This window comes from Vigna unguiculata, chromosome 3, assembly GCF_037176805.1.
Source record: "Vigna unguiculata cultivar grain cowpea cultivar isolate G323 ecotype 2 chromosome 3, ASM3717680v1, whole genome shotgun sequence".
NCBI lineage: Eukaryota > Viridiplantae > Streptophyta > Magnoliopsida > Fabales > Fabaceae > Vigna > Vigna unguiculata.
The window spans coordinates 593669-621121 of record NC_140794.1 but is presented as its reverse complement, the minus strand read 5'-3'; the positions used below and the strand labels follow the sequence as shown (position 1 = coordinate 621121).

Sequence of the window (27453 nt, the reverse complement as noted above, 5' to 3'; positions counted from 1 at the left end):
ACTATATCAGTAGTGTTTAATTAAAAAGAGAACAAACTCCATGATATCTATAAATAATCATGTATTTACGTGTACCTTCTAAAAAAATAGGGGGCGTAAAATAAACTTGACAAAGGAAACTATAATTTGAGTAGAGATGTATTCATGAAACTTGCTAACAGAATAATCATGTTGAGAGGCTCAATTTCCGAAGCTTGGTTTTAATAACCAAACAAACATCCAGTATTGGGGTTCAACAATTTAAATGCATGGATATGTAACCACAGGTGCAACGAAACCATCTTCACGAAAGACCACCGAACAATTGCACCAAGTCTACAACATCTATGCTTCCTAGGTTTGTCTATTGATGTAAATGATGGTTTAAAAGAAATAATCACATTTTCAGAAGTACATTTGACCACCGGCTATCCAGAATATACAACACTATATACAAGTCTATAAGAGAATTCATAACACCTTCATGCTCACTTTTGAAAGACTAAACAAATCCAACTCTGCGAAATCTGGCAAAAGTTACCAAAAAAGTGAGAGGGCTGACAGTTAAAAGTGTTGTGAACCCACCACCTCAACTCACGCACAAAGTTAGCATTATAGCACGCGCATGAAATGAAACAACCTTCAAAAAAGTTTAGTTGCGAAGTCGCCCCTTTAGATTTGCTACTTCCGGTGCCTCCGCTTTTGGTCAGCTCTTTGTCTCTTCTCATCATCCCATTCACGATCATACAAGCTAAAACTCAATTAAGGTCACAGCACTGAACATATATAATAATGGAAATACAACATCCAACCAAAACATCTATTTAACTAAAGTAACGCAAAAAGCTCAAGGATTTCAAACTAGCTCTCCTTTTCTATGAAAAAAGTGAATGGACATTAAGCAATTCAAACATGCATAAATGATAAAATAAAATGCATGTTTAGGTAACTCATCAAGCAAGGAGTCCATACCACGATTCCCAAAGTGAAGGATGTAAAACGTAGTGGACATAATACATGCAAATGAAGGAAACATACGTAAACAGTCCAGTGATCAACAGGTGAAGGATACGGGTCTGAATCACGGCGATTCAACTTGCTAGCCACCTCTTTACCGTGAATCCTGATATTTGGTTCATCTATGTAGTTTGGATGCTGGATGACGGGCCCCTTTCTGTCTCCCCTATCCCTTCCATCATACCCCAGTGACATACCAATACCAGGGGGAGGAGGTGGAGGAGCCACAGGTGAGTACTCCCCAGGCTCACCAGTCGCTAGATGCTCCCTCTTAAGTTTTCGTCTCTTGGATGCGGCATTTAAATCCAAGTCTTCCTTTAGAACATTAGCTTTCTCTCTTTCTCTCTCCCTCTCTTCAACCTGCATTAGAGATCAGAAAGACTATTTAACATTTTAAGAACATAGAACGGCTAAGTACCTGTCATTTATCCAGTCTTTCCAAACACCAGAAGAGACTAATGGGTGTTGAAAAGAACAATCTAGTACTAGCTAGTAAAATTTTAAGTCAAATAGAAAAGGGCAAAAACCTGCCATTGCAAGACATTTAATTAGGAAATAATGAAATAGTATAAATTAGAAGGAAAAACAAGCTGGAAGAAATCTGAATATTCTTGCAATATTTAACCCTGCTAAAACTGTAACAATAAAATCATCATAATTTCTTTCAAAATGAGTTATTTTTTCATTTGTATCGCTCACTTTCAGCTTCCAGTGATACTTAATATAATACCCATGAAGACTTCAACAGACAAATCGGTAGTTCTTCATAGAAAACAATCATTGTTAAAAATATAACAGTCAGTTATTTGTTATCGAATTGAGTAAACTATTATAAGGTTCACACTAATTCATAGGGCTACAACATGCATAAGTCACAAAGTCCATATCCTTCTTTAGTATCAGATATTGTACAATGAGAATTGATAACCAATATTTATCCATACCTTAATTTCTTCACGTTTTCGTTCTCGAAAATCATCTTCTTTTCTGCGTTTTGAATCATCCTGAGAAACCACAGTCTCTTCTGATCGTCTCCGTTCCTTTTCTTCATGCCTTGGAGAAAGTCTTTGAGAGTGCCTCGTAGCTCCATACCTCCTATCAGCATCTTCATCACGCCTACCAGCTCCCAAAGATTGAGGAACCATATTAGGAGGTAAAGGGGGTGGTGGAGGCAAGTTTTGACCATGGAAGCGATCATCAGCATGTGATTTTTCTACTGATGCATCACTGTAACGTAACTTATTTCTATCATCCTTGCTTCTTTCATCCTTAGCTTTCTCAGGGAGTCTATTAAAACTCCTCTCACTACCCCTCTCTTGCATTCTCTCAACAGATCGTTCTCTTCCATATCTTTCAATGGACCTATCCCTAGGTTTTTCTGCTACAGAGTCATCACCCCGAGACTTGTCCATACGGTCTAATCTTTCCCTGTGGTCCCTCTCATATCTTTCATTGCCCTTGTCTTTTGGCCGTTCCAGTGACTTATCACCTGCCCTGTACAGACCATGTTCCTCTGGTCCCAATTTGTCATCAGCAAAGCGAGGATCCATCAACTTATCTCTTTCAGAGAATCGAACTTCACTTTCAAAATCTCTTGCCTCAACATCTCCTTTTCGTCGTTTACCTAGTCTGTCCGGTTCTTCAGCAGAACTGGCTCTCTTCTGAACTTTTTCATTTGATTTTGAAGTGACTCCTGTGTTTTCATGCCTGGGGGAATGAACTACGCGAGAAGAGGATCCTCTAGTGAAATCAGTAGTATCGTTTCCTTCGTCCTTTACCACAGATGCTCTAATATCAGAAGACTTAGCAACTCCAATCTCAGCCTTTGATTCATTACCAGGACCATCCAATGAAATTCTTACTGGTGGGTTTGAACCTTTAGTAGAACCTGTAATGGTGTTACCATTGGCACTGACTAAAGAAGTTACATTGGTAGTTCCACTGTGTCTTCCCTCCAATGCATGGGTTTGTAGATCCTTGTCACTGCTCAAGGAACCTGAAGTTCTACCAACAGGTTTTCCAGACCTACTGTCTTCTTTAACAGGGTCTTGTTTTGATGGTTTTGAAAGTGAACCAGTAGGCACCGAACGCTTTCCTGAAGCTCTTGACTGAAAACATAGGAACCAAATTATTCTGGATAAAATATAAAATTGGAAAACTATAATAATATTGAAGATTAGAAGAGAAAAGATACAATGGTATCTTATGTTATCATATAATTTAAGAAACAGATTGTTTTAAAACAATTAGGTTTAGCAAATGATTGATTATTTTATTCAACATTAAACTTCAGTCCTAGATTTCTTATCATGTGATAAAACTTGGGGCTATATTAATCAAGTCTTTATCATTATAGGATTATTATCACCTTCAGGCCCGTTTTTCTTGCAATACAGTATTAAAAGTTCTTGAGCTTAATCATTCTCGTTGACTATTGCACAATTTGGCCTAGAACCAATCAATACTTACATCCAACTTCGGTGCTAAATCTTATTCTTCAAGCCGACGATATTATACATTTAATCTCAAAAACCATGCAAGAAACCTTGCCACTAAACAATTAAAACTGAAATATTAAATGCTACCTCAGCAGTTCTTGTTCCATGTTCATCTGATGGTCTATTTATCGATTCTTCCACTTGCTTTGAGTTTTCCATAGACTTTGACACCCCAGACTGTATAGATAAGGTCGAGGAGGTTTGGGCATCTAATCCATTTATCATTGAACCACTCTTGACTTTTGTATGGCCAGAATCAGATTTTGTCACAGTCATGCTTTCAGTTCTTTCAGACTTGCCATCTGCAGTTTTTGTTCTTATTACCTGATCTTTGGCTGTGTTTCCAGAGTCCACATGTTTTCCACTGGCAGATTCAGTTTGTGAAACATTGAGATTCATCCCACTATGCACAGTTGCTGAATTTCCAGCTGAAGATTTAGTTACAGCTGGTGCAGGTTTCAACTCAAGATAACCCATACCAAATTCTTCATCAGTAACCCAAGAAGGCTGCAAAAGGAGTTAGAATGAGTATGTTGAAACAAAATAAAGGTAAACCTGTGATAAGTGACACACATACCTTCCTAGCAGCCAATGCTGCTGCAACACCAGTTGCCAACACCTTAAGATCCTCTCTTTCATCACTTTTAATCTTAGCTACCTGCATGGAAAATGCAATGACTTAAATGTTTTATAAATTTCTAGTACAAGCAAAGTTTACAATAAGGATATCTTACTCGCTTCTCAAGGTTTATCCCACTCTTCCGGGTAACAGGGAAAACACTAGAAATTTTTGTCAACATTATAAGAGCATTTCTAATTTCCATGTACTCGCTAGATTCCAGACACTGAATTAGTAAACGTGTGATTCTTTGACTCCACTTCCAGTGTACCTATCCGACAAAAAGCAAATACAAAAAATGTATCCTTTAGCATCATTTAAAATTCTGTAGACTAAAAATAGATCACAATTAAATATGTTAGAGCCTTAACAATTAAGAATGGGAATTGGATTTTGTAACTTTTTACGTGCACATATTTTTTTACCTCTTTTACCCCTCATTATCTTCAATGACCCATCTAAAACAAATCACGCATAATTTAATTGTATAATTACATTAATAATTAGTAAAAATTAAAATATCTTATAATTGTTTTTTATACATATCTATTCCAATTTTACTTTTTATTTTTATAGAATTAGAAGATAATAAAAATTAATAACAAATACCTCTTATTTTGATAAAATGAATTGCATAACTAGTGACAAGTATAATATTTGCCTTTTATCTCTTTCATACTTCAACTACATTATTACCTGTCAGATTTATTATTTTTTCCTCCTCTATTTTTTCATTTTACCCAAAATATATTATTACCTTTATTTGTATAAAAAGTGAGAATTCATAACTCATTATTTTATTTCTATAACAAAAAGTTTAAAGACGGTTTAAGAATGTCTCATAAAAATTACTAATACATTTTTCTCTTTCATGAAACATATAAATATAAACTATACGATTTTGTTTTCTCCAGTCATTTTAGCATTGCTTTGAGAAAAAAAAATTAATAATAAAAATATACGCATGAATGATGAAAATATCACGACAAAACAATCTTCAAATGTGAACTAATATGATCTTCTATTATTAGTCTAATTATCTTCATTCATTATTTCAACTTCAAAATGAAAGAATATTTGGATAGTACTTCATCAATATAAAAAAGCTTAATTAATAATACAATTAAGTTTTCTATGTCAAAATTCTTTCATAAAACAAGCAAAATAATAAATTAAATCGAAATATTATATAGCATATCTATGATAAGATCATTTTTAGATTGTAAATAATTAAATGAGGTTGAAATCATTAAAGAATGAAAATTATTTCAATATACAACTAAAAATATCGAAATTTGAATATCTAAAGGAAATTAAGCTATATATTCATATGTAATATTCATTTCAAAGTAATCAATACTTAAAAGTTTTGTTGCCTTAGGTCATAACTCAACTTCACAAGGTGAGGACTGTTCTAGTTTTATAAATAAGCTCTATTTAAGTCATATCTCTAATTGAGGTAGGATTAAATCATTGCCCTTGAGGCTGCAACTAAAACAACCTCCATGGTGGCCACAACTAAAGTGGGTTAAGGGTGTCCACAATTAAAATGACTTTCTAATAATATTTTATATTTGTAATTATTTCTACTGTATAATGCGCAGGTGATATGCAAGTTGAGATAGAGTGGAAAAGCAATTAGATATACTTAAAGGAGGAAAAGAGATTCATCGCAGTTAAAACCGGTACAGAGTAGAACTTACCTTAATGAACTGCCCATATGTAACTCGTTGACTATTTGGATATCTATAGTAAACGGCAAAGCCTGGCATGTTTCCACACTCACGTTCATAAATAGATTCATCACTCTGGAAAAGAAGGAATTGAAAAAATAGCAAACATTAAAAAAATGAACTCCTTAAAACTGTATTACAAAAATAAAACTGTAAAGAAAAACACAAGTACCTTCCAATAGTAAGCGATCTTCAAAGTCTCATACAGAAACCTACCAAGCCTGCCTGCCTCGTATTCAGTGCAGCAGCATATCATAGGTTGTAGGGTCTTACAAATCAAAACATCTATATGATTGACTGTGTTAAAAAAGGGGGTTCCAAGGGAATGAAGTGTGTGGACAAACATAGCACAATAAACAGCATCTGGCATACTGAAAGTACAGCGTGGAAAAATACAGCGCTGAAGAAACTCCATGTTGATCTTCAAGGTGTCAGGACAGGAACTTAACCATCTGTCTTTTTCATGAGAAAGACGTCTATGAACAGATGCAACATTTTCCTCGTGTTTATGCAGTTCACTAATCAGCCGATCAAGAGATTCTTGAATTCTTTCCTTTTCTTTCTTCCTCTTTGTAATTGCTGAGCTCGAATTGTCAGAAAGCTCCTCCAATGATTTAAGATTTGCATGCAGCTTGCCTATTTCTGACTCGTATCGATTTTTTGGGACATACAGATCATATAACGTAAGACCCCAAAATGTTGCATAAAGATCGGGAGATAAGCTATTCCATGCTTTTGGAGGTAACATGGTTTTAACAGTATCAAGAAGATAAGACCAACTGGATACAATAATAAAATAGTAAATAGTAATCCACAACATAGCGGAAATAAACTTTGCACATCTTATTGCATATCAGAAAGAGATAATAATTTACATTTTCAGATTTAACTATTATGGAATCTAAAACATCTTGCAGTGAAAAAGGTTAGGGTTATAACCTTATAGGATTTTGGGCAGAGCCAAGATTTAGAACCATACTGCCGGAATTATCCACAGGATCAGACTCAAAGTTGGAAGATGTATCACTAGCAGCATGTTTATCATCCAACGGCCAGTAAATATCAGGATCTCTCATAGACTTGAAAAGCCTCATTATGGGACGATATATCAAGAAAGCAACCTAGTCCAGGGGTAAAGAATGGCACTAAATACAGATTCAAGTGAAGAATGAGCAATGCAGATAAAGAGAAAACCATGACAGAATACCAGATAAAAAAAAAATGCAGCAACTATCATTAGAACATGTAGGAAGTTCATAATAAAGTAAAGGTACAGGGGAAACAAAACCTCGGGGTCCAGGTGGTAAAGGTGGACCAGGTCATTGAGGGACGGAATAAGAATGCCATAATTTGATGATGGGGTGACTGCACTGCCAAGAAATTCCACATATTGAAGGAGAGTTCCATGACATCTATCAAACTGCTCGCTAACCATCTTAATGTACGGTGCATCTGCATTTACGACAGCTCTGCAAAAACATAAATTTTGAGAAAAGAATCTTGATAGACAATTATAGCATTTTTTAAGTTTACAAGCTTACAGAGATCGATGTTGAGCAAGAAGTAGTAACAGTGGGATTGCCAACTTTGGTTCATCTTTTGGAAGTAATGCGTCTCTAAGTCTGCTAGTTGACTTTATCAATGCCTGCACTTATTAGCGGATAACTCAACTAACTTACCATGCCAACCCCAAGTCAGATGTTGAAACTTATAAATAAGTAGTAACTAAAATTAGTTAACGCTAGAAAATTCATTATTTTGCATTATTTTGCTGTAATGAAAGCAAATGCAACCAAAAAAATATTCAAACAAGAGTGGTTGCACAGTTTTTGCTTTCTTTACACTAAAATAATGTAAAGAGATCATAAGCATACTTCTAAATAAAATAGTTCACTAGTTTGCTTTCTTTAAAGGAAATTAATGAAAAGAGATCATCCAACTAATTAACACTTATCTACTTCAGGAAGTTAAAACTATAAACCTCCAATTATCATGGATAAATCAAATGATTTTCATTCAGTATAGGTGTGACCATTTTCCAAAAACCAAAATATAATCTGATATGTCAATTAACCAGTCTGACGAGTACAAGCAAAAAAACTAGACCAATGCAAATTAACAGAGGGAATTGACATTTGCCACAGCAATGTCATTAATGTCTTGCTTTAGAGAATCTTCTAAGACATAGTTTGTGTACCTTATTATTCCGAGTTACACCAAAAGAAGTTGCTTGATATCTGAGAGTGTCACTCCCTGCCATTGCATCAAGCTGTTCCTCTGTCAAGTTCTCTGTGTACTGGACATTTGCCATTTGTTGAATAAGCTCCTAACAAACCCACAAAAGTATTTGTCAAGAGCAAGCTGTTACGATAGCCTACATTAATTGTAAATTTTTTATTTATTGCGTTTTAATTAGTTGAGATTTTGTTTTAATATTAGGAAGATTGTAATAAGAATAAAATCCCGTAGTTATAGGGATTTATTCTTTCTAAGTATATGGTCTGTTACATATGTATATGTTTAAATAGGTCAATTGACCTAATAATCATCAATAAGGAATAAAGCAATTATTCCCTTCTGTTTTCAAGATGGTATCAGAGCTCCTGATCCTAGGAGTCTCTGACCGTATCCCAAAACAGTGAATCGCAGTTGTCACTGTTGCGCAGTCTTTACCCATTCTGTTTCACCGCTGCCTCTGTTTTTTCTTTTTTTTTCCCACTGCAGCCTTCAACGCTGTTTTTATTTATTACTGCAGCCCATTGCTGCATCTTCAAGCAGTCTTCATCACTCTGCGATTGTCTTCCTGCAGCCTTCATTGCTGCACTTTATTTTTCCCATTCCTTTATTCTTGCTGCTATGGCTGAGGCAGTGAATTCTATCCCTGATTCAGGTGACAAATTCGTCCCTAATAATGGAGAATTGCAGAATATTCACTCTGCATACAGATTCAACGGAAAGAACTATCTTAAGTGGTCCCAACTTACACGAACCATATTAAAAGGCAAAGGCAAGGGCAGTCATCTTACAGAAAATCCTCCTAGTGAAACAGAAACCAGATTCAGATCATGGGAAGAAGAAGATTCAATGATTATGGCATGGCTTTGGAATTCTATGATACCTTAGATTAGTGACACGTGTATGTTTCTAAACTCAGCCAAAGAGATTTGGGAGGCAGTCGAACAAACCTACTCAAAGGCTAAGGATGCTGCCCAAATATATGAAGTGAAGGTAAAAACTGTGGGAGCTAAACAAGGCAATAAATCTGTCACAGAATATGCTAATCAGCTCAAGTCCTTGTGGATGGAATTGGATCATTATCGTGTGATAAAAGCAAAGTGTTCAGAGGATTCAGTTCTACTCAATGAGTATATTGAGCAAGACCGTGTATATGATTTCCTGGTGGGCCTAAATCCTGAATATGATCAGGTTCGGATTCAAATTCTAGGCAAAGAAAGAGTTCCAAGTCTGAATGAAGTCATAGCCATTATCCGAGGTGAGGAAAGTAGAAGAAATCTGATGTTGGAAATTCCTACTGCTGAGAGTACCACAATGAAGGTAGAAGATGGAGCGGCAATGGTGGTTAACCAAAAGAAGAATATTTTTCCAGCAGGGGAAAAGAAACAAGAAGAAGTGTGGTGTTCTTATTGCAAGAAACCACGTCACACAAAGGAGAAGTGTTGGAAACTACATGGGAAACCACCAAACCGAGAATGGGGCAGCCAAAGATTTCATACCCAAAAGAGGGGAGGCCAAGGACAAGTAAATTCTGTAATCGGACAGAATGAAGAGATGGGGCAACTGAATCACGAAGAAATAGAAAGAGTAAGATCCTTTCTAAGTAAGATGGACAAGTCTACAGGTATGTGTACCTTGATACATTCTGGTAAGATTCCATATTCTCTTGGCTTTAATGTTTCAGATACAAACTTTTCACACTCGTGGATATTAGATTCAGGAGCCACAGACCATATGACACCTCTACCTATATATTTTTCCACCTACTCACCCTGTCCTAGCAATAAAAAAATTTCTACAGCTGATGGAACGCTTATAACTGCAGCTGGACAGGGAGAGATCCACATAAACCCATCCCTCACGTTAAAAAATGTCCTTCATGTTCCTAAATTATCCACTAACCTCATTTCTATTCAAAAACTTACAAAGGATCTCTGTTGTACTGCTATATTTGACAGCAATATGTGTATTTTACAGGACAGGAACTCGGGGAGGACGATTGGACGTGCTAAAGAATGGAATGGTCTCTATTACATAGAAAATCCCAATTTGTCTACCAAAAGTCACTCTCTTGTTACAGAATCTGCCATGACCGATAAAGAAAAAATTCATCTTCACCATTGTCGGATGGGGCATCCTTCATTTCAAATTGTAAAAACTATCTTTCCCTCTTTATTTAAAAACATAGATATAGGGAGTATGTGTTGTGAAGTTTGCGAGTTAGCCAAACATAGACGTCTCCCTTTTCCTATTAATAATAAATTGAGTGATCAACCTTTTTCTCTTGTTCATACTGATGTCTGGGGTCCTGCGAATATTCCAACTTTTTCAGGTGCTAAATGGTTTTTAACTTTTATTGATGATTGTACTAGAGTTACTTGGATTTTTTTATTAAAACACAAATCTGAAGTCAGTTCCATGTGTATAAATTTTGTCTCAATGATCAAAACTCAATTTGGTGTCACCATTAAGAAAATCAGATCTGATAACGCCAAGGACTATTTTAACATAACTTTAAATTCTTTTTGTCAAAAAGAAGGTATTATTCATGAGTCTTCGTGCGTTCACACACCTCAACAAAATGGGGTGGCTGAGAGGAAAAATGGGCATCTTCTAAATCATACCAGAGCCCTTCTTTTTCAAAATCATGTCCCGAAAAATTTTTAGGGGGAAGCTATTCTCACTGCCACATACCTAATCAATCGTTTACCCTCAAAACTTCTAAATTTACAAAGTCCTATGCAGGTCCTGTCCTCATTCTATCCCCACATAGAGTCCTCAAACAAACTTCAACCTAGAATATTTGGGTGTATAGCTTTTGTCCATGTTCACAATAATGAAAGGGGAAAACTTGATCCTAGAGCTGTCAAGTGTGTTTTTGTAGGTTACTCAAACACACAAAAGGGTTATAGATGTTACCACCCTATATCTAGAAAATTTTATGTGTCTAGAGATGTTACCTTTCATGAACATAAAAGTTATTTTAAGGAATCTCATCTTCAGGGGGAGAGTATAACAAAGGAAGATGAACCATTAAGGGAAGATGAGCTTCTAATATTCTCAAGACCTGAAATTAATCCTGGTGTGGTGAACATGGACAGACCTGAAAATAGTCCAACTCAACCTGAAATTGAAATACAACCAGAGACCGAAACTACTATCACCAAAACTCAACCTGAGATTGAACCTCAACAAATTGAAAGCCAATCTGAAACTGAGATTACTAATGGTAGAAAAATTGGGAAAAATTTGGTGTATTCAAGGAGAAAAACGAGGTCCATTCCAGCTTCTAGTCATGTTCAAGAATCCAATCCGGTACCACTATATGAGGTAACATCTACTAGTCCTGTAAATTTGTTTAATGAATGTGATGCTGGAATTTTCGAAACCTCAAAAGTACAGCAAGAAAACCTTAGCCTACCCAATGAGCTTGACCTACCTATTGCTCTTAGAAAGGAAACCAGAACATGCACTAAAAAACCTGTTTATCCTTTATCAAATTTTCTATCCTTCACACAGTTCTCTCCTACCCATAAAACTTTCCTTACAAATCTGAATAACATATCCACACCATCTTCTGTATCTGAAGCATTATCTAATAGAAAATGGAAACAAGCCATGGATGTTGAAATGGAAGCGCTGAACAAAAATAAGACCTGGAAGCTTGTTATCTTACCTAGAGGGAAAAAGGCAATAGGGTGCAAATGGGTATTTACTGTGAAGTATAAAGCAGATGGAACAGTTGAACGATACAAGGCGAGGTTAGTGGCTAAAGGATTCACACAGACGTATGGAGTGGATTACTTGGAAACTTTTGCTCCGGTTGCAAAAATGAATACGGTCAGAGTCATATTATCATTAGCAGTGAATAATGGTTGGGACTTACAACAATTTGATGTAAAGAATGCATTCCTACACGGAGATCTTGAAGAGGAAATTTATATGGAGTTACCCCCAGGTTATGATGAAATGGCAGTCTCAGGAACTGTATGCAAGCTAGAAAAGGCCTTATATGGATTAAAGCAATCTCCTAGAGCATGGTTCGGTAGATTTTCTAATGTGATGACAAGTTTGGGTTATAAACAGAGTCAGGGAGACCATACTCTTTTTTTCAAACACTCAGTTTCAGGGGAAGTAACTATCTTGCTGGTTTATGTAGATGATATTATTGTAACCGGAGATGACAAGAGAGAGCAGCAGAAGTTGAGTGAATGTCTTGCAGCAGAATTTGAAATAAAGATACTAGGAAAACTCAAGTATTTTTTGGGAATTGAAGTAGCCTACTCTAAGAAAGGAATCTTCATTTCTCAACAAAAATATGTTACGGATTTGCTTAAGGAAACCGGCAGAACGGCGTGTAAACCAGCAAACACTCCGATCGATCCGAATATGAAATTAGGAAGTATGGAAGAGGATGTGGCTGTGGATAAAGGAATGTATCAAAGACTTGTAGGCAGGCTCATCTACTTATCCCATACCAGGCCAGACATTGCTTTTGCTGTCAGCCTAGTAAGTCAATTTATGCACCAACCAAAAGAGGCACATTTGCATGCTGTATTCAGAATTATTCAGTATCTAAAAGGCACTCCAGGCAGAGGGATTTTGTTCAGAAAAAACCAAAGCCTAAGTATTGAATCATACACTGATGCAGACTATGCTGGGTCAATTGTGGACCGGAGATCAACCACTGGATATTGCACATTTCTTGGTGGAAATTTGGTGACTTGGAGAAGTAAGAAGCAGAATGTCGTGGCAAGATCAAGTGCCGAAGCAGAATTTAGAGCCATGGCTCAAGGAATATGTGAACTTCTATGGCTAAAGATCATCCTAGATGATCTGAAGATAAGATGGGAGAAACCTATGAAATTATACTGTGACAATAAATCTGCGATTAGTATAGCTCATAATCCAGTACAACATGATAGGACTAAACATGTTGAAGTGGATAGGCACTTTATTAAGGAAAAATTGGAAAGTGGGTTGATTTGTACTCCTTTTGTATCTACACAAGATCAACTTGCAGATATCCTTACTAAAGGTCTACACAATATTATGTTTGAAGATATTGTATCCAAGTTGGGAATGGAAAATATTTATTCACCAGCTTGAGGGGGAGTGTCAAGAGCAAGCTGTTACGATAGCCTACATTAATTGTAAATTTTTTATTTATTGCGTTTTAATTAGTTGAGATTTTGTTTTAATATTAGGAAGATTGTAATAAGAATAAAATCCCGTAGTTATAGGGATTTATTCTTTCTAAGTATATGATCTGTTACATATGTATATGTTTAAATAGGTCAATTGACCTAATAATCATCAATAAGGAATAAAGCAATTATTCCCTTTTGTTTTCAAGAGTATTCAATAGCAGCCAGCATTTGATTTTTCGTGCGAGCCATAGCTCAGATTATACATTATGAGAAAAACAGACAAAGAAGAAACACCTGCAGTAGAACAAGCTCAATTCCTTGCCCCTTTTTTAACTGATTCACAAGATACTGGAAGAGGCCCCGTAATTCCATTGATGGGTACTTCTTACACCTATAATGAAAAAATTACTATGAAAACATTCAAAGAAAATTGTTCTTCAAGCAGTAATCACACAAACTCTACTAAATGTAGAACATAAACAGGCAATAATAAAAACGAGCAATCAAAGGCAAACTAACAATTACAAGTTAACACCAACATCAACGGAAAACAATTTAAAGCAAAATGAATGCACAACTTCATATATCTGGCTGTTTAGTGAATACCATCTCAACTTAGTATATATTGATTTCCACACAGGCCAGAAAATTACACCAACATATAGGATAAAATTGCAGAATCACGTGGCAAGGAAAATAAGTTCTCTTAACACCCACAAAAGATGAATAAACTCTGTAACCTATGACATAAGACATTATCCTAATTGGATACTACATTTATTTGCATTATTTAACAGTAACATCAACCAATTAATTTTTTCGTCTTTTCTTGTTTGTACGCTACTTCATTAAATTTATATAATTTGGTTATTATTTTAACTAGAAATAATTGTTGCCTAGTTATTACTTTGATCACTTGCATTTTTTCTGCATTCTCAAAGATTGGAGACATTCCTCCAATTTCCAAGTGTTGTTCACGGTAGGTAACAGCTCCAGCTCTGAGAGGCAAACTAATTATATAATTAAGGCACCTTTTGAAGGAGATGACCATTAAAACCATACTTAAATTAACCAAACAGAAGAACTCAGAAAAGCTAATACACAAGATAACCACACAATTTTTTTGTTATATTATTACACACTCAATATAATATACAACAAAAGGGAACACTGTAGAGAGAGAAAGAGGACAACCAAACCAAACTGCTCCAGGCATTTCAATCCCCCTCCCTCCAAGGCAAAACAAATTCCTAGCAGAATATTGGCACCCAAAGTTGGTCAGGGTTTAACAAGTATGCTCAGCAAAAATAGTGCAGCCACAAGCATATCATTCTTCATTACTGAGGTATATGGCAAAGCAAGACCAGATATTAGAAATGTTATGCTATCCGTTCATCAGAAGATCGGCATCTCAGTGCTATACAGACAACGAGATAATGAAACATCTTGATGCAATGAACTATTGTTGAGCAATCAAGTAAACTACTGGTGATTAGGTCAAATGAAAAGCCGTAATTTCCATCATCATCTTTTTTGAAGAAAGAATACACTATCTATCAATATTAGTCGTCCATTGGGTTCATTTGTAGATATGCAGTGAACAGTTTCCACAAGAGTATATGGTTTCCTTGACATCTTGTCATCACCATTGGCATCACAAGAGGAAAGTAAACTAATGGAGAGGACAACTTAGAAGAATGCTACTACAACCGAAGGCTCATCAGAAGCATCCAAACCTACATGTTATCAGCCCAGCAACAAGGACCAACCATTCGTGTCCAACAGCAGGATTTTAGCAAGAATGACTAGTCGTCATATTGCAACCACCCGGTAAACAGTTTAGGTTTCATACATGGGCAACAACTTATGAATTTGTATCCTTATTACTTTGAAAATCATCATGAACTAGGTGTAGACAAAACGGTAATGTATAGTTACAAGCACCAGCTCCCTTCCTTCACATCATAACGCATAAATGCAACTAAACTGACCATCCCGTAATTAACATTCGAAATGATAAAAAAATCATTGTGCACCACACATATCATGCATACAACACAGGCCATCCTTCACATAATAAAACCTTGAACACTTCCGACAGATGTCATTGCATTTTGTAAGTACCCATTCTTCAATCTCCATCAACTAATTGTACATGGCAACAGTACGGACCATTCCAAGATACGTATGAAAGACCAAGATCCAACTTAATGAACAACTTCATTCAAATGAGATAATTCTCCATCAATCATGGTACAGTGACCACAGCTCACATGTCACTTCTATATCATAAATGACATTTCTTAAACTTCTCAATCTCCTTTACCAAAATATACGTAACAACTGAACCACAACACAGAAGGTACACCCTTTCAACCAATAGATAACCATTCTGAAAAGTCTGTCAGCAGATACCAGAAATTGAACACCATACAGCTGTCTGTGCATGCCCACCAACTACCAAGCCAAATTGTTCGAATTTGATCTGACATTACCACTCAGGGACATAAAAATGCTGCTATGTCCAGTAACCCGGCATCTGCTAAGGTTGATCTGCAACCTGGAATTTGATAGAAGGCATCCCGCATATATCTAAATTCTATAGGAAGACATAAATGTACAAATATGACTAATAAATGTTATTATCAACATTATTACTTAAGCATCATACATAATTCCTATGATATAAGAGTTTGCATAAACTGGAACGGAAAGAAAGACACAATCACCTAACAGATTACAGACAGCCTAAATTCGTTGCAAAGACAACACGTTGCTATTAAATTGATGATTTAATCAGCAGAATAATATGCACAAGCCAACAAGATAGCCAACTCCAGAAGGATCACACGTATTTCCTTTAATTATCCAGATTCACAAGACAAAATGTGGAGAAAAAGAGAAACCAAACCACAAATTTCAATATTCAATAATAAAAGTGCCAAGGAAACAAAAAACTTACAGATGGCCCCAAAATGAGGCTAGAGATTGAAGCCAGTCTGACAAATTAAGGCCATCGTCCTTTAACTTATCACGTCCACCAAGTGCTAAGCGCTCAATCACAACATATTCCAATATATCATACTCAAGCTGTTAAGAAAAAAGTAAATAAGGTTCCAGGTCAAAAACTATCATCCAATGTCAAATCAACTTCAAACGATAGAAAATACAGTGTACATCCAACCAAGTGAAATTAGTTATATGGATCACATGATACTATTTCGTCTGATGTTCAACTAAAAACAAAACCTTTACAAATTTTATTCGAATGTGATCGTTTTTGAGTAATTAGGAAAAAATAACTTCATAAACTTCCTATTCATTTCTCCATATTTTTATTTCCTTACTTTTAATTATTACAAATAGAGATAATGAGTATGTAATTGGTGTGATTGTTATCAATCAAATAATTTTTTATTCCCTCACATAGTTCAAGTTAGTATCACAGCTCCAGATAATGGAGCCATGTTTCTGATGAATTATTAACAGCTGCCAACCAGAGATAGGCTGTCAATGCTGTCAAAAAATTGCATCTAACAATCTATATATTTATTCATTCAGTTAATGGATTTGAAACTGAAAACAGAAACCTCACTCGAATACATAGGCCTTTTGCATGCTGCAGGCTATTCCTTAACCATCAAATGCATTACTGTCCTGTCTTTAAAGCTGACGTGGAAGTGAAATGAGGTCTAATGGAATGTCCAACAAGGATGATGAAGGATCAGCATGAACAAACTTCGATTGATGTTCAAATTGATGATTACAAAAAACAAGATAAATAGTTTGGCTGTCCCTTTTTCAATTAATTTAAAGACTCCAGAAGATTGATAGGAGTCGTATGATGATGAGCATCCAGAACTAATAAAATTTGTCAATCATGTATTGAGCTTGAAATGTATCTATAGATTAAAACTACTAGTCTATTACTTGTTTAGCATCTGTTTAGGACCAAACAAAGGGAAGGAACATGCTTAAACAAGAAAACTGGTTCAAATTAGTCTTGATAGTTATTCATCTGGTGATAAGTGGATAATGGAAGGGGAGCATGCGGAGAAAGAAGGAATAGGTTTGGATGTAGACAACTTGGATTTGGATAAAAAAATGGTTCAAATCCAAGTTGAGGAGGAAACAACTACAACGCGGATAATTTGGACATTATTGATTTGAATGAACGAAAAGGAATTGGAGATGATGGAACTTAAGATTTCATGAGCGATTGTGATTTAAACTTGTAAGATTATTTGCTTTAGATGGCTTCCTATTTTGTAACTAGGATAGAATTCCTATTTGGTTCCTAGGATGGAGCTATTGGCTGACTGTTTCGTAACCCAGGATGGGGTGCTGTGCTTATTATATTGAAGCTCAATTACATGTTTCAAGTAGCATAATCATTTATGTTACTTTAAATGCCCAAATATGATTATGTGTACATGCATATATATGAATTTCATAAATTTTCTAGGATCTTCTGATCCGTGTTATAGTGTTATGGTCTCCCTATTTTCGTTCCACAGATGAGAGATCCCAATTTTAGCTACCACAGATGAGAGACTGCAAGAACTAATTTTTAATTTGTCAAGAAAAGAATACAAGTATAATGCTTAAACTGAGTTAATTTTTTTTTTTAATTTCTATAAAAAGCTTCTTTATTCAATTCATTTATTTCCATTCACTCTTTCACTCATCCAAACAACAAAAAACTTCCCAACCCCGTTCCTTGATATCACTATTCAGCAACTCCGTTCCTTTATACCACTATTCAGCAAACTCCAAACAACACATATTCACTATTCTTTTTCTCTTTTACTTATATTCTTCCTATTTCTCTCCATCTTCCTTCTTTTCTTTCTACTCAAAGACTAGAGGGAGCCTTACAAAAAATTTGGAACTAACAATAGGTGATGGAAGGCAAAAACTATACATTGAGAATATTATGATTTATAAAATGTTAATAAATATGAATAACAATCATTGCAAGTTTGCATGCTAATCGCTCAATTTATTGTTTTAGATTTCAAATTAAGTCTTAAATCTCTCTGGGCAATGTTCTCCTTTCTCTCTAAATTCCTCCATCCCAACACATTAGTAAGATATTGATTCTCTCCAGCAAATTGTCACTAAGAATATAATTTGAACCAAAATGAATATGCCACTTAGTGACCTTTTTCCTTTCACTCTAGTCATTGTGAAATTTTCTCATGAACGTGACAAAAGGATAATAAGTGTCGTTTTTTTTAGCATTTTAGTCACTCACTTCTGTCAGTAAGTTTTTACCACTGATTTGTCTTGTTGTCTATTATTAAAAAATATTTAGAAAAAAGACCACAAAAAAAAAAAAAGCAGAACAGCTAAATTTAAATGATTAAATGAGAAAAGAACATTCTAAAAAGGAGCAAACTACAACTAACCATGCTCCCAAAGAGACCGTCTCATGACCTTAGAAACTCCTAACATGTTAGTATCCACACTTAAAAAGATAGTAAGAAAATTTAAAAAAAAAAAATCTGAATCTACATTGGATGCAATGCAATCAATTGAGTCATAATCAATTTCCAAAGATTTAATTCATCAGTTTAGTGCCATAAAATTCTAAATACTCACTAATGGAACATAGTTACCACAAATAGAATATAGGTTTCATGTCTTACTGCTTATTATGAGGTCACAGATTAAGGCGTCACTAATGGATTCAGCAAACACAAAGGACAGAAAAATGCAAAAACATGTGCACACCTGAGTCAAGTACTTAAAGGCATCCACTACAGGAGTAATCATGTCTCTGTAAGCCTCAATCTGCACATAACATAATTCAAAAAAAATTACAATGATAGAATGGAAATCATTAAAAGCAATCCGGTCTTTAGTATCTCAAAGTATAAACATCCTAATAAATTAGCACCTGATGAACAATGGTTCGGAGGACAGTCATTGGGTTGGCATGAGCTAATTTTGCAACCATCCGACCCAGCTGCTTCAAATTTTCCTTTGCCAGCCTTTTCAAAATACGTCTAGTGTCCAACTGTACAGAAAGAGTAAAGAAAATGAGAATAACAAAGAATCAAGCTTGCAACATTCAGTGCAGATGGTACCAAACATGTATAGATCTGCACACCTTAGCAGTTTGTCTTGCAGCTAAGAGCATAGGAATGCGCTCATCATCTTTTTCCCATTCACCATACAATCGATATCGCACCTAAATACATAACATTCGTCAACTGAGCTTAGCTAACAACAAAACATGTAAAAGGCTAAACATTAATAAAAAGAACCTCGTAAGGAAGAAGACTCATTAGTTCCCATATCTCCTGGCCAACAGCAGGATTGGCAGGAATTAACTGCAAAGAAGGAAGTACACATGCTCCTAAAGCATCCTCCACCCTTAGCCTTGCCTCCTTAAGATGTAAGTTAGGGTTTCCAGGAACATGTAATTGAGGAGTCAAGGCACCATTGCCACGACTTACAAGCTCAAGAGCAGAAAGGTAATAACCTCTCAAGACCCTACAAACCTACTCATATTTTAAGAGAAAATGGAAGAGGAGAAGTCCTATCAGCATTAAAAAAAATACCAAGGACTAACTTAACAAACTAACAGAACTTAACAAACCTTCTGCAACAGTACTGTATCACGGTAGAGATAAGGTCCAGTACAAGAAAGCATCTGAAAAAGTTCCTTAGGAAGATCTATGAAAGAATTGTATCCTGAAGAGTTATCAACATCCATAACATCAGTGCCTCCTGACGATGATCCAGGATTTTGAAGATGTGTCTGACGAACAACATCATATGCTGAACAAATGGACTTCTCAATAAGCCTGAATGAAGATTCCAATATTATATGATCAGAGAAAATACAGGCATTCAGAAAAATTGTTAGCCACAATAAAATTCAAACCTAAGTGGCCTAACAATACAGGGCATTAAATGCATGCACATGCATAAACACCTAGGCCTCCCATGAACATTGGACGTAAATTTGGAATAGGTCATGTGTTTGACACTGGTTTAATGTCCAGTCAGTTTAACATCCAAAACTCACTGACATTGGCTTAAACACAGTTCCAAATATGCTGTCTCAAGGTCCACTTCAGAAAGCTTCGGAAGAAAGTAATGACATTTTTGTTATGTGGCTCTATGGTATAAGTTATCAGTATCCCATTTGGCCTCACAGTGCACGATATTCATAGCAGTTTCAAGTGAGTTTTGCCAAGGTTGTAGATTGAGCATTTACTCATAGGATCATACAAACGTTCCAATAAGTTTAGGAACCGGAGGGTCCTCAAGTCTAAGCAGGATCCAGTGGAAGTAAGACCAGAGTAGGATTATTGATTTCACTAGCTAAAACACAGGATAGCCACTCTCCTCTAACCAGGGTTCATGCTGTTTGGCAGATCAGATCTGGATCGCATGAAAAAAAGTAGAAAAGGTCTCCCCAAAAATTCCTCTTTCACCACTCTCTACACGATTCACATTTTCCCTCACACAACTTATACCAGATTTCTCTCTCTCCTCTCCCAACATTTTTGTGCTTTAGGTTGTTAAATCCCCACTAGGTCATATCTATGTCGTGATTCTTATCCCATGCCAAAGTCTTGTAAATTGTTCCCCTGATCTCTCACTTTCCATTGAAACTTGATTGATTACTGTTCAAAAAATGGAAAGTTGTTTGACACATTTGGTACCCCATTTGCTTGGTGTTTTAATCAATCATTTTTCATGCTTGCACTTGTACTAGACAATCTTATGCACAACCTTAAGTGTTGATTGAGATTTAATGGTTTATTTCTTGTATGTTACTTTATATTCATGTGTGTTTTAAGTATAATTTTGTATTTTAGTATCATTCTACTATCCATGTTATGATCCCATGAATTCTGTTTCTTCTACACCTCTGATCCTTATAGGATTACTATTTTGACAGCATATTTAAAGTTTCTAATATGCAGAGGCATTAGACAGCAAGGGTGGAATTTTGGGATGTGATAGCTTTGGTCTTTCAGACCCTCTGGCTTACTTCTTTTAGAATTCCAGTCCCTGTTAAAAATAACATCTCATCTGGGTTCACATTTTTAAGAAAATGCAATATCACAAAAGAACACTTTATCATCAATATTGTTGGAGGTCTAACATCGATTAGACATAAGACCAAATTATAGCCTATAAGTAGGTACAAACCTCACATAACAAATTGGTTTTAAAGGTTAAATTAGGTTTAAAGTTCATTAATAAGATGGTATCAAAATCTATCCTACTAAGGTTTCAACAATTATCAAACTACCAACAAATATTTAGTTTCACGTCCGAGATGCCCAGTCTTCAACAAGAAGGGTGTCAGTGATCCCACATTAAATAGAGATCAGGCCAAATTATAGTATATAAGAAAGTGCAAGTCTTACCATACACGTTAATTTTATGAGGTTAAGCTAAACCTAAAGTTCACTTTCTAAGAAATACATTCGACAAAATACATTCAATGGAAATTGGAAACACAGATCCAAAAATGTACCCAAATAGAAGCTTTTTAATGTAAAGTGAAAGGGAGAGAGAAATAGTATCCATCAGCTTTACCTGAACAAACTGTCACATATTTGAATATGTTCCACAGCATTGAGTGGTGAAAGGCGGTCAAATAATAGATGTGCATGATACCTAGGGAGAGGAAAAGCAGAAAATTTCAGAAACATATATTTGTTAGAAAGCAATTCTATGAACACATTATAATGTACAGAAACTATTTGAGCCATAAATCAATATTTATGGACTAGAGAAATCAAAACTTCAGCAAAATCCATATAATTTGAGAGCTGCAATATATCTTAATAAGTGTAGCTGATGTTGACGAAGTTACTATGTAAGAAAACATACTGATAAATAGGTGATGTTATAGAAGAATGGTAAATATCTCCACCACACAGCGGAACCAATTTTCATTTTAAGAAATTCCATTATTTTCATTGTCCAAAAAGATTAATATATTTGGTATGCTTTGGCACACCATACAAAGCAGTATGATCATTAATCACTAGGATAGAAGGTGGAAATTTATCCATTGTGAAGACATTAATAAGCAAACCAGGTCAAAAGAGAAAAAAAAACATAGCTAGTGGTAGTAAGAGTCTTTCCCATCACATGCTATAGTAGATGCATAAATCAAGCATACCAGTCATCCACCGAAAGAAAGCCAGTGAGCAAGCCCAAAGTCTGACTGGTTTGAAGCTCAGTTGTCCGCTCTTCAGTTGCTTCTGTTTCAAGGTCTAAGGCAGCAAAGAGATCTATACTGACATCCCCCTGTTTCTCGTCATCCATTAGATCTTTTCCAGTCGCAGCAAGGTTTATTCTTCCAATTTTATTAGCCTGTAGTTAACATTGACAACCTCTTAAAAATGCCGCATGTATTTTGATATTATGCAAGATCAACACCCAACACTAAAACTAACATGTTTCAATTCAAGCAACAAAATTAAAACTAGAGGTTGAAACAAGGTTGCGAAAATAATTTTCTTCACATACCAAAACTCAGTTGATCAAGAACCAGAAGCATATAGTAAAATAGACAGCCTTGTTGAAATCTTGAGACATTTTGGCTCATTTCTTTCCATTTTTCCTTATAGAATAAAGTTCTCATTCTTGAGCCAGATATACTTAACAACAAACATTTTGCATCCCAAAATAATAATAAAATTCAAGTAACAAGTTGACCATGTATTCAATAAAAGCATGAATACCTCATCAAGTCGCTTGGAAGAGAAAGTATTGTAATGCTCAAATGCCTCATCATCTCTGGGAAGTAGATGAGCGTATCTGTGATTAAAATGAAAGTCAGAAAATTTCTCAAATATTACATGATATAGCTCCAGTCCAGATGCCAGTTGCATAATCACAGTAGAATAGAAGTACGTGTGAACAACAAATCATCATGTTCCCTAGTAATTCAAACAAATAAGCTTAATTAAAGCATGACCATTCCTAAATATCCAAATACAAACATCTCCATTTCTAAACAAAAAAGAAATACCAACCCGAAAAATATACCATAAAAGTATGCGTGAACAGAGAAAGTATCAAACAATCGCAAAGCTAGGTAAGCAAATGCATTATTTATTTTTGAGATAGAGAAAATAATCAAAAAAACACAAGAACTTATATGCTTCAAAATATCCCAACCAACCAATATAAGCAGTGGGCGCCTTGAGATCCCAACCAACCAACTACAACTTACCACTTAGACTTTGGCATGATTATATATGGTACATCCATTTTATACATCAACATTTTCCCAGAAAAATGAATAGCACAATACCAATTAAGAAGCGGTAATGATTGTTTATCAATTACAGGATCACAAGAAGGGAAACTACAAATAACCTCAGATGCAGCCACCACCAGTCATGGAGGAAAAATTGATTTAAGTGTTGAATTACTGTAAGTATTAACTTCTATACAAGAATGCTATATGTGATTTTGAAGCGGTGCATTAACAAATCTTACATGCTATCAAGATCAATAAAATCTTGCTTCACCAGCAAGGCTGTGAGTCTATAGAGCCCAAATGGAACAGAATTGCCAACTTCCATGCGTTGATAATATTGAAATTTAAACCCAAGAATCTGTGACGCATGAGACTGCATAGAAGAGAAAAAACATCACACAAAAATTTGTTCCTTAAATTTCACAAACTAAATATAGGAATCTCCTAGGACTTTATATTGTCCACCTTTGGAAATATAGGAATCAACTCTATAAACACATCATCATCAGGCTGCAGTTCAAAACACTCCAAGACCTGAGAAAAATATACATCAGTAGCTAGATAAAACATGAAATGAAACATAGATAGGAATGTGAATTAATAAAAAAAAATCAACTAAAAACATCCAACTTACAATATCAAAAACGCGATTTGGATCCAAATCAAAATGGCCAATTAATGACTGCAGAAGTAACAAATCAGTATCATGATCATCATTATGGAAAAAAAACAATACTGGAGTAGTCATAGTTCTTAAAATCATCAAAACCTTAATAATGCCAATGGTTGCTGCAGATGATTTTTGTGTAGTTGCTTCAGAGTCCCGGCAAAGGAGAGTCACCTACACAATTAACTAAATTCAATAAAAAATACAAAAGCATCTAACTGGATCAATGCAACGTATATAAAATAAATCATGCAACTAAAAAACAATTGTTGAAGATGACATGATCTTCAGTCAAAATCACTATGGCTGTAACAAGTGATCAACAATTCATAGAAAAGATCCTAAATATTCCAGATATTTGTAACTATGACTATACCAGCTTTGCATAGCCCTCGCTCTCTTCTCTGAGAAGGTTGAATTTGGTTTGCTGATAGAGAAGTCGGGTATTAACTCTGACCTGAAATCAACAGCACAAATGAATCAAATGCATATAAGAATTGAATATAAATTCAAGCTGATACATGATTATTGATGTTTGATGCAAGCAACAGTGACTACAAATGTAGCTGTTTTGCCATGCAGAGAGTTAATTCTTTCTTTTTTGCTATCATTATTTTCCTTTGATGTTTTTCAAAGGATGCATCATTAATTATAACATTTTTTTCCATCTAAATATTAGATAACCTCCTCTCCTTTTGTGAAGATTATGAGCTTCCACCTTTTCTCTTGGCCAAATGTATTCCCATCTTTTAAAACTAAATTTGAGTGTCTAAGAATAAAAAGGAAACACAAGAAATTGGAATAATAGAAGGAAAGAGAGAGAACAAAGAGAAGTCCCTGGTATTATAGCAATCATATAAAGAAGTTAATAGCTAACCTCTTTACCCTTCAACTCCTGAGCCTTAATTTTGATCAATTCAGCTTCCCCCAAGAATTCTTCCTACAAATGCACAACATATAAATAATATTTTGCAAATGCAAGAAACTTAAGTTACTAATGCACTAAATATTCTAACTATGCTCAGTTTCTCACAAACTAAACAGAAGCCATAAAATGAAACAGGAAAAACAGAAGTGGAGCCAACCTCACAACGTTCTTGAAGTAGCCTAACTGGAACCATTTCAGATTCCACAAGCCATCTTGCCTGAAAAAATGAAAATTTTAAAATCAATAGTCAACTATAAAGGAAAGAGAGCCATAATGTTTACTCCAAAAAGATGAAGATTTACAAATTAAGGTTTCCATCAAATAAAGTATACAAGATCAAATACTGACCAGCTTGATGAGACGAGAACGGGAATCTCCTGGCATTGTATGCTGCAACCAAGGAGACAGTAGCACATAATTACAATAAGTGGGCTTACTACAAACAATATAGTTATAAATCATTCGTCACTAGAAACTGAAACATTATTCATTGTCTCCCTCTGGTCACAAATGACACACCAATAATACATATAAAGAGCTCATGTATTTGCAAACATTCAAAATCAAAGGCATTAATCAAAACTAAGAAAAGTCATTGTCACAACTAAATGATCAAAATCTCAAATAATACTTAATATATAGTATATCTAAGACATTTGAAAACTGTGATTTCATAACAAGAATTGGTATTTTCAGGGAATTTTTTTTCATTGCAGTTTTGTTACTCTCCTTGATACAGGTGTGAATTAAGGTTTTAACAATGAAAATAAGGCACGGGTAAACATGAAACAACAACAACAACAATAGCCTGAGCCCGTTGAGGGAAATCAGCTCAACGGATTACATTACATCATTGACCTCAGATGAAAACCAGATTCCTACAAATAGTATTCACCATGAGATCTCCTGCTCAATAATTCTACCATTGTTATTCCTAGTCCCCTTCGACACCATTTCAAAATGCCAAAACCAAGCACTCTAAACTCCCAACCAGTGACCTACTCTACATGTGGTCAAACCATCTTAACCAAGTTCCTATCATCTTTAGTCGATACTTGTCATATCAATATCTCTTTGTATAAAGTCATTCAACATCATGTCCTTCTCAAGTGACCCAAAATCCATTCAACATTCTAATTTCTACAACCATCATTTTTCTCAAGTCAATCATTAACTATCACATCTCAATTGATACTGAAAAGAAAAGTGTGTGTGTGAGAGAGACAGAGAGAGAATAAAAGCTATAACACAGAGCTGGAAGGAAAAAAGAAGAAAGATAACAAAATGAAGAAGACTGACAATCAACAATATCATAAGAGCAAAGCAGCAGCATAACTCACATCTTGAGCCATCTGGGTCACTATATCAGCAAAATTCGAAGCTATTTTGTCATTGGAAGCTTGTTCTGAAAATATGACAGAATCCAATGCAACTTTACACTTGGGAAAGGGCAGTTCACCCCTAACCTGACAGAACCCAGAACAATAAATCAGTCCATTATCACAAAATGAAGCAATAGGAGCATTGAAGTTGCCACCCAAATTTCAAAATTACAATTTAAACTCCAAATAAAAGAATAAAGAAACATCGAAAAATCATGATTAATTAGTACCATAGTCCAACAGAGCTCGTAGAGGAAGCGCAGCATGGGAACAGCTTGGGAGACCTTGAGGACAGGGTTGCCACTCCTCCATTCGCGAACACACTCCTCTGTTACGTATACACACTCTATGGGTGGAAGAGACATTTGGACGAAGGTGGAAGCGTGAGATTCAAGGTGCGGGAATGAATCGAGAGGGAGGGTTTAAGAGAGAATCACGCTTCCATGGACCAAATGCAAATTGAGACCATTTTAGGGTTTTCAGAGAAGAGAGAAGAAAGAAGAAAGAAGGGGTTAGCGTTTGGGACAACAATGTGGATTGTGATTGAATTTTTATTTTACTGAAGAAAAAAAAAACTTAACTATGAAGATTTATATCATTTCATTCTGGTTAAACTTTCGCGTTTATTTTTTTTTCAACCGTTATCATTTAAACTAGTTTAGCTAGCAGCGTAAAATATTGTTAAAAACAAGATAAATTAGAATGAATTTATATAAATACATTTTTAACAGTTGTCTATTATAAACTCAGTTGTGTTATTTATTAACATTTATAATTAAGAATAAATATTTAATTAGTTAAACTTAATTTTCTTGTAATTAATTTTTTTAGTTTAAATCAAAAAATAAGAAAATTCTTAGTTTCAGAGTGTCCATGCTCACTCCTCATTATTATGAAGTACACTTCTAAACAGCAAAAACAGTCAATGACAACATGTGAATGCAATAGATAAAAATATTATTTCATTTCCATGCATAAGTATTACCAAAATAGTAT

General features: G+C 35.2%; 1 protein-coding gene and 1 pseudogene across 3 annotated transcripts; one reads left to right on the top strand and one right to left on the bottom strand.

Annotated features, from left to right (window-relative positions):
* Nucleotides 1-141: 141 nt before the first annotated feature.
* THO2 lies at nt 142-27008 on the bottom strand. 2 transcript variants are annotated; one of them, XM_085671096.1, is made up of 32 exons: nt 26688-27008; nt 26416-26541; nt 25424-25465; nt 25233-25292; nt 25025-25087; nt 24524-24604; nt 24250-24321; nt 24115-24162; nt 23946-24014; nt 23720-23853; nt 22957-23032; nt 22392-22585; nt 21800-21880; nt 19839-20046; nt 19504-19740; nt 19347-19427; nt 19134-19253; nt 18968-19027; nt 16194-16321; nt 13526-13622; nt 8044-8172; nt 7388-7491; nt 7135-7315; nt 6786-6967; nt 6019-6625; nt 5817-5921; nt 4229-4384; nt 4072-4152; nt 3582-4001; nt 1941-3104; nt 1052-1356; nt 142-755 (listed from the first exon to the last, which is right to left on the bottom strand). In XM_085671096.1, exons 1-32 carry the CDS (start codon nt 26820-26822, stop codon nt 731-733), a joined length of 5571 nt encoding a protein of 1856 aa, XP_085527222.1. In that variant the 5' UTR covers nt 26823-27008; the 3' UTR covers nt 142-730. The 2 variants fall into 2 exon arrangements, with proteins under 2 accessions (XP_085527222.1, XP_027918115.1); XM_028062314.2 differs by having other exon boundaries at nt 142-730; nt 26688-27007.
* LOC114163826 (uncharacterized) lies at nt 8192-10242 on the top strand (annotated as a pseudogene). The gene is made up of 2 exons (XR_014993768.1): nt 8192-9705; nt 10059-10242. The product of XR_014993768.1 is annotated as an uncharacterized LOC114163826 (transcript).
* Nucleotides 27009-27453: the final 445 nt, after the last annotated feature.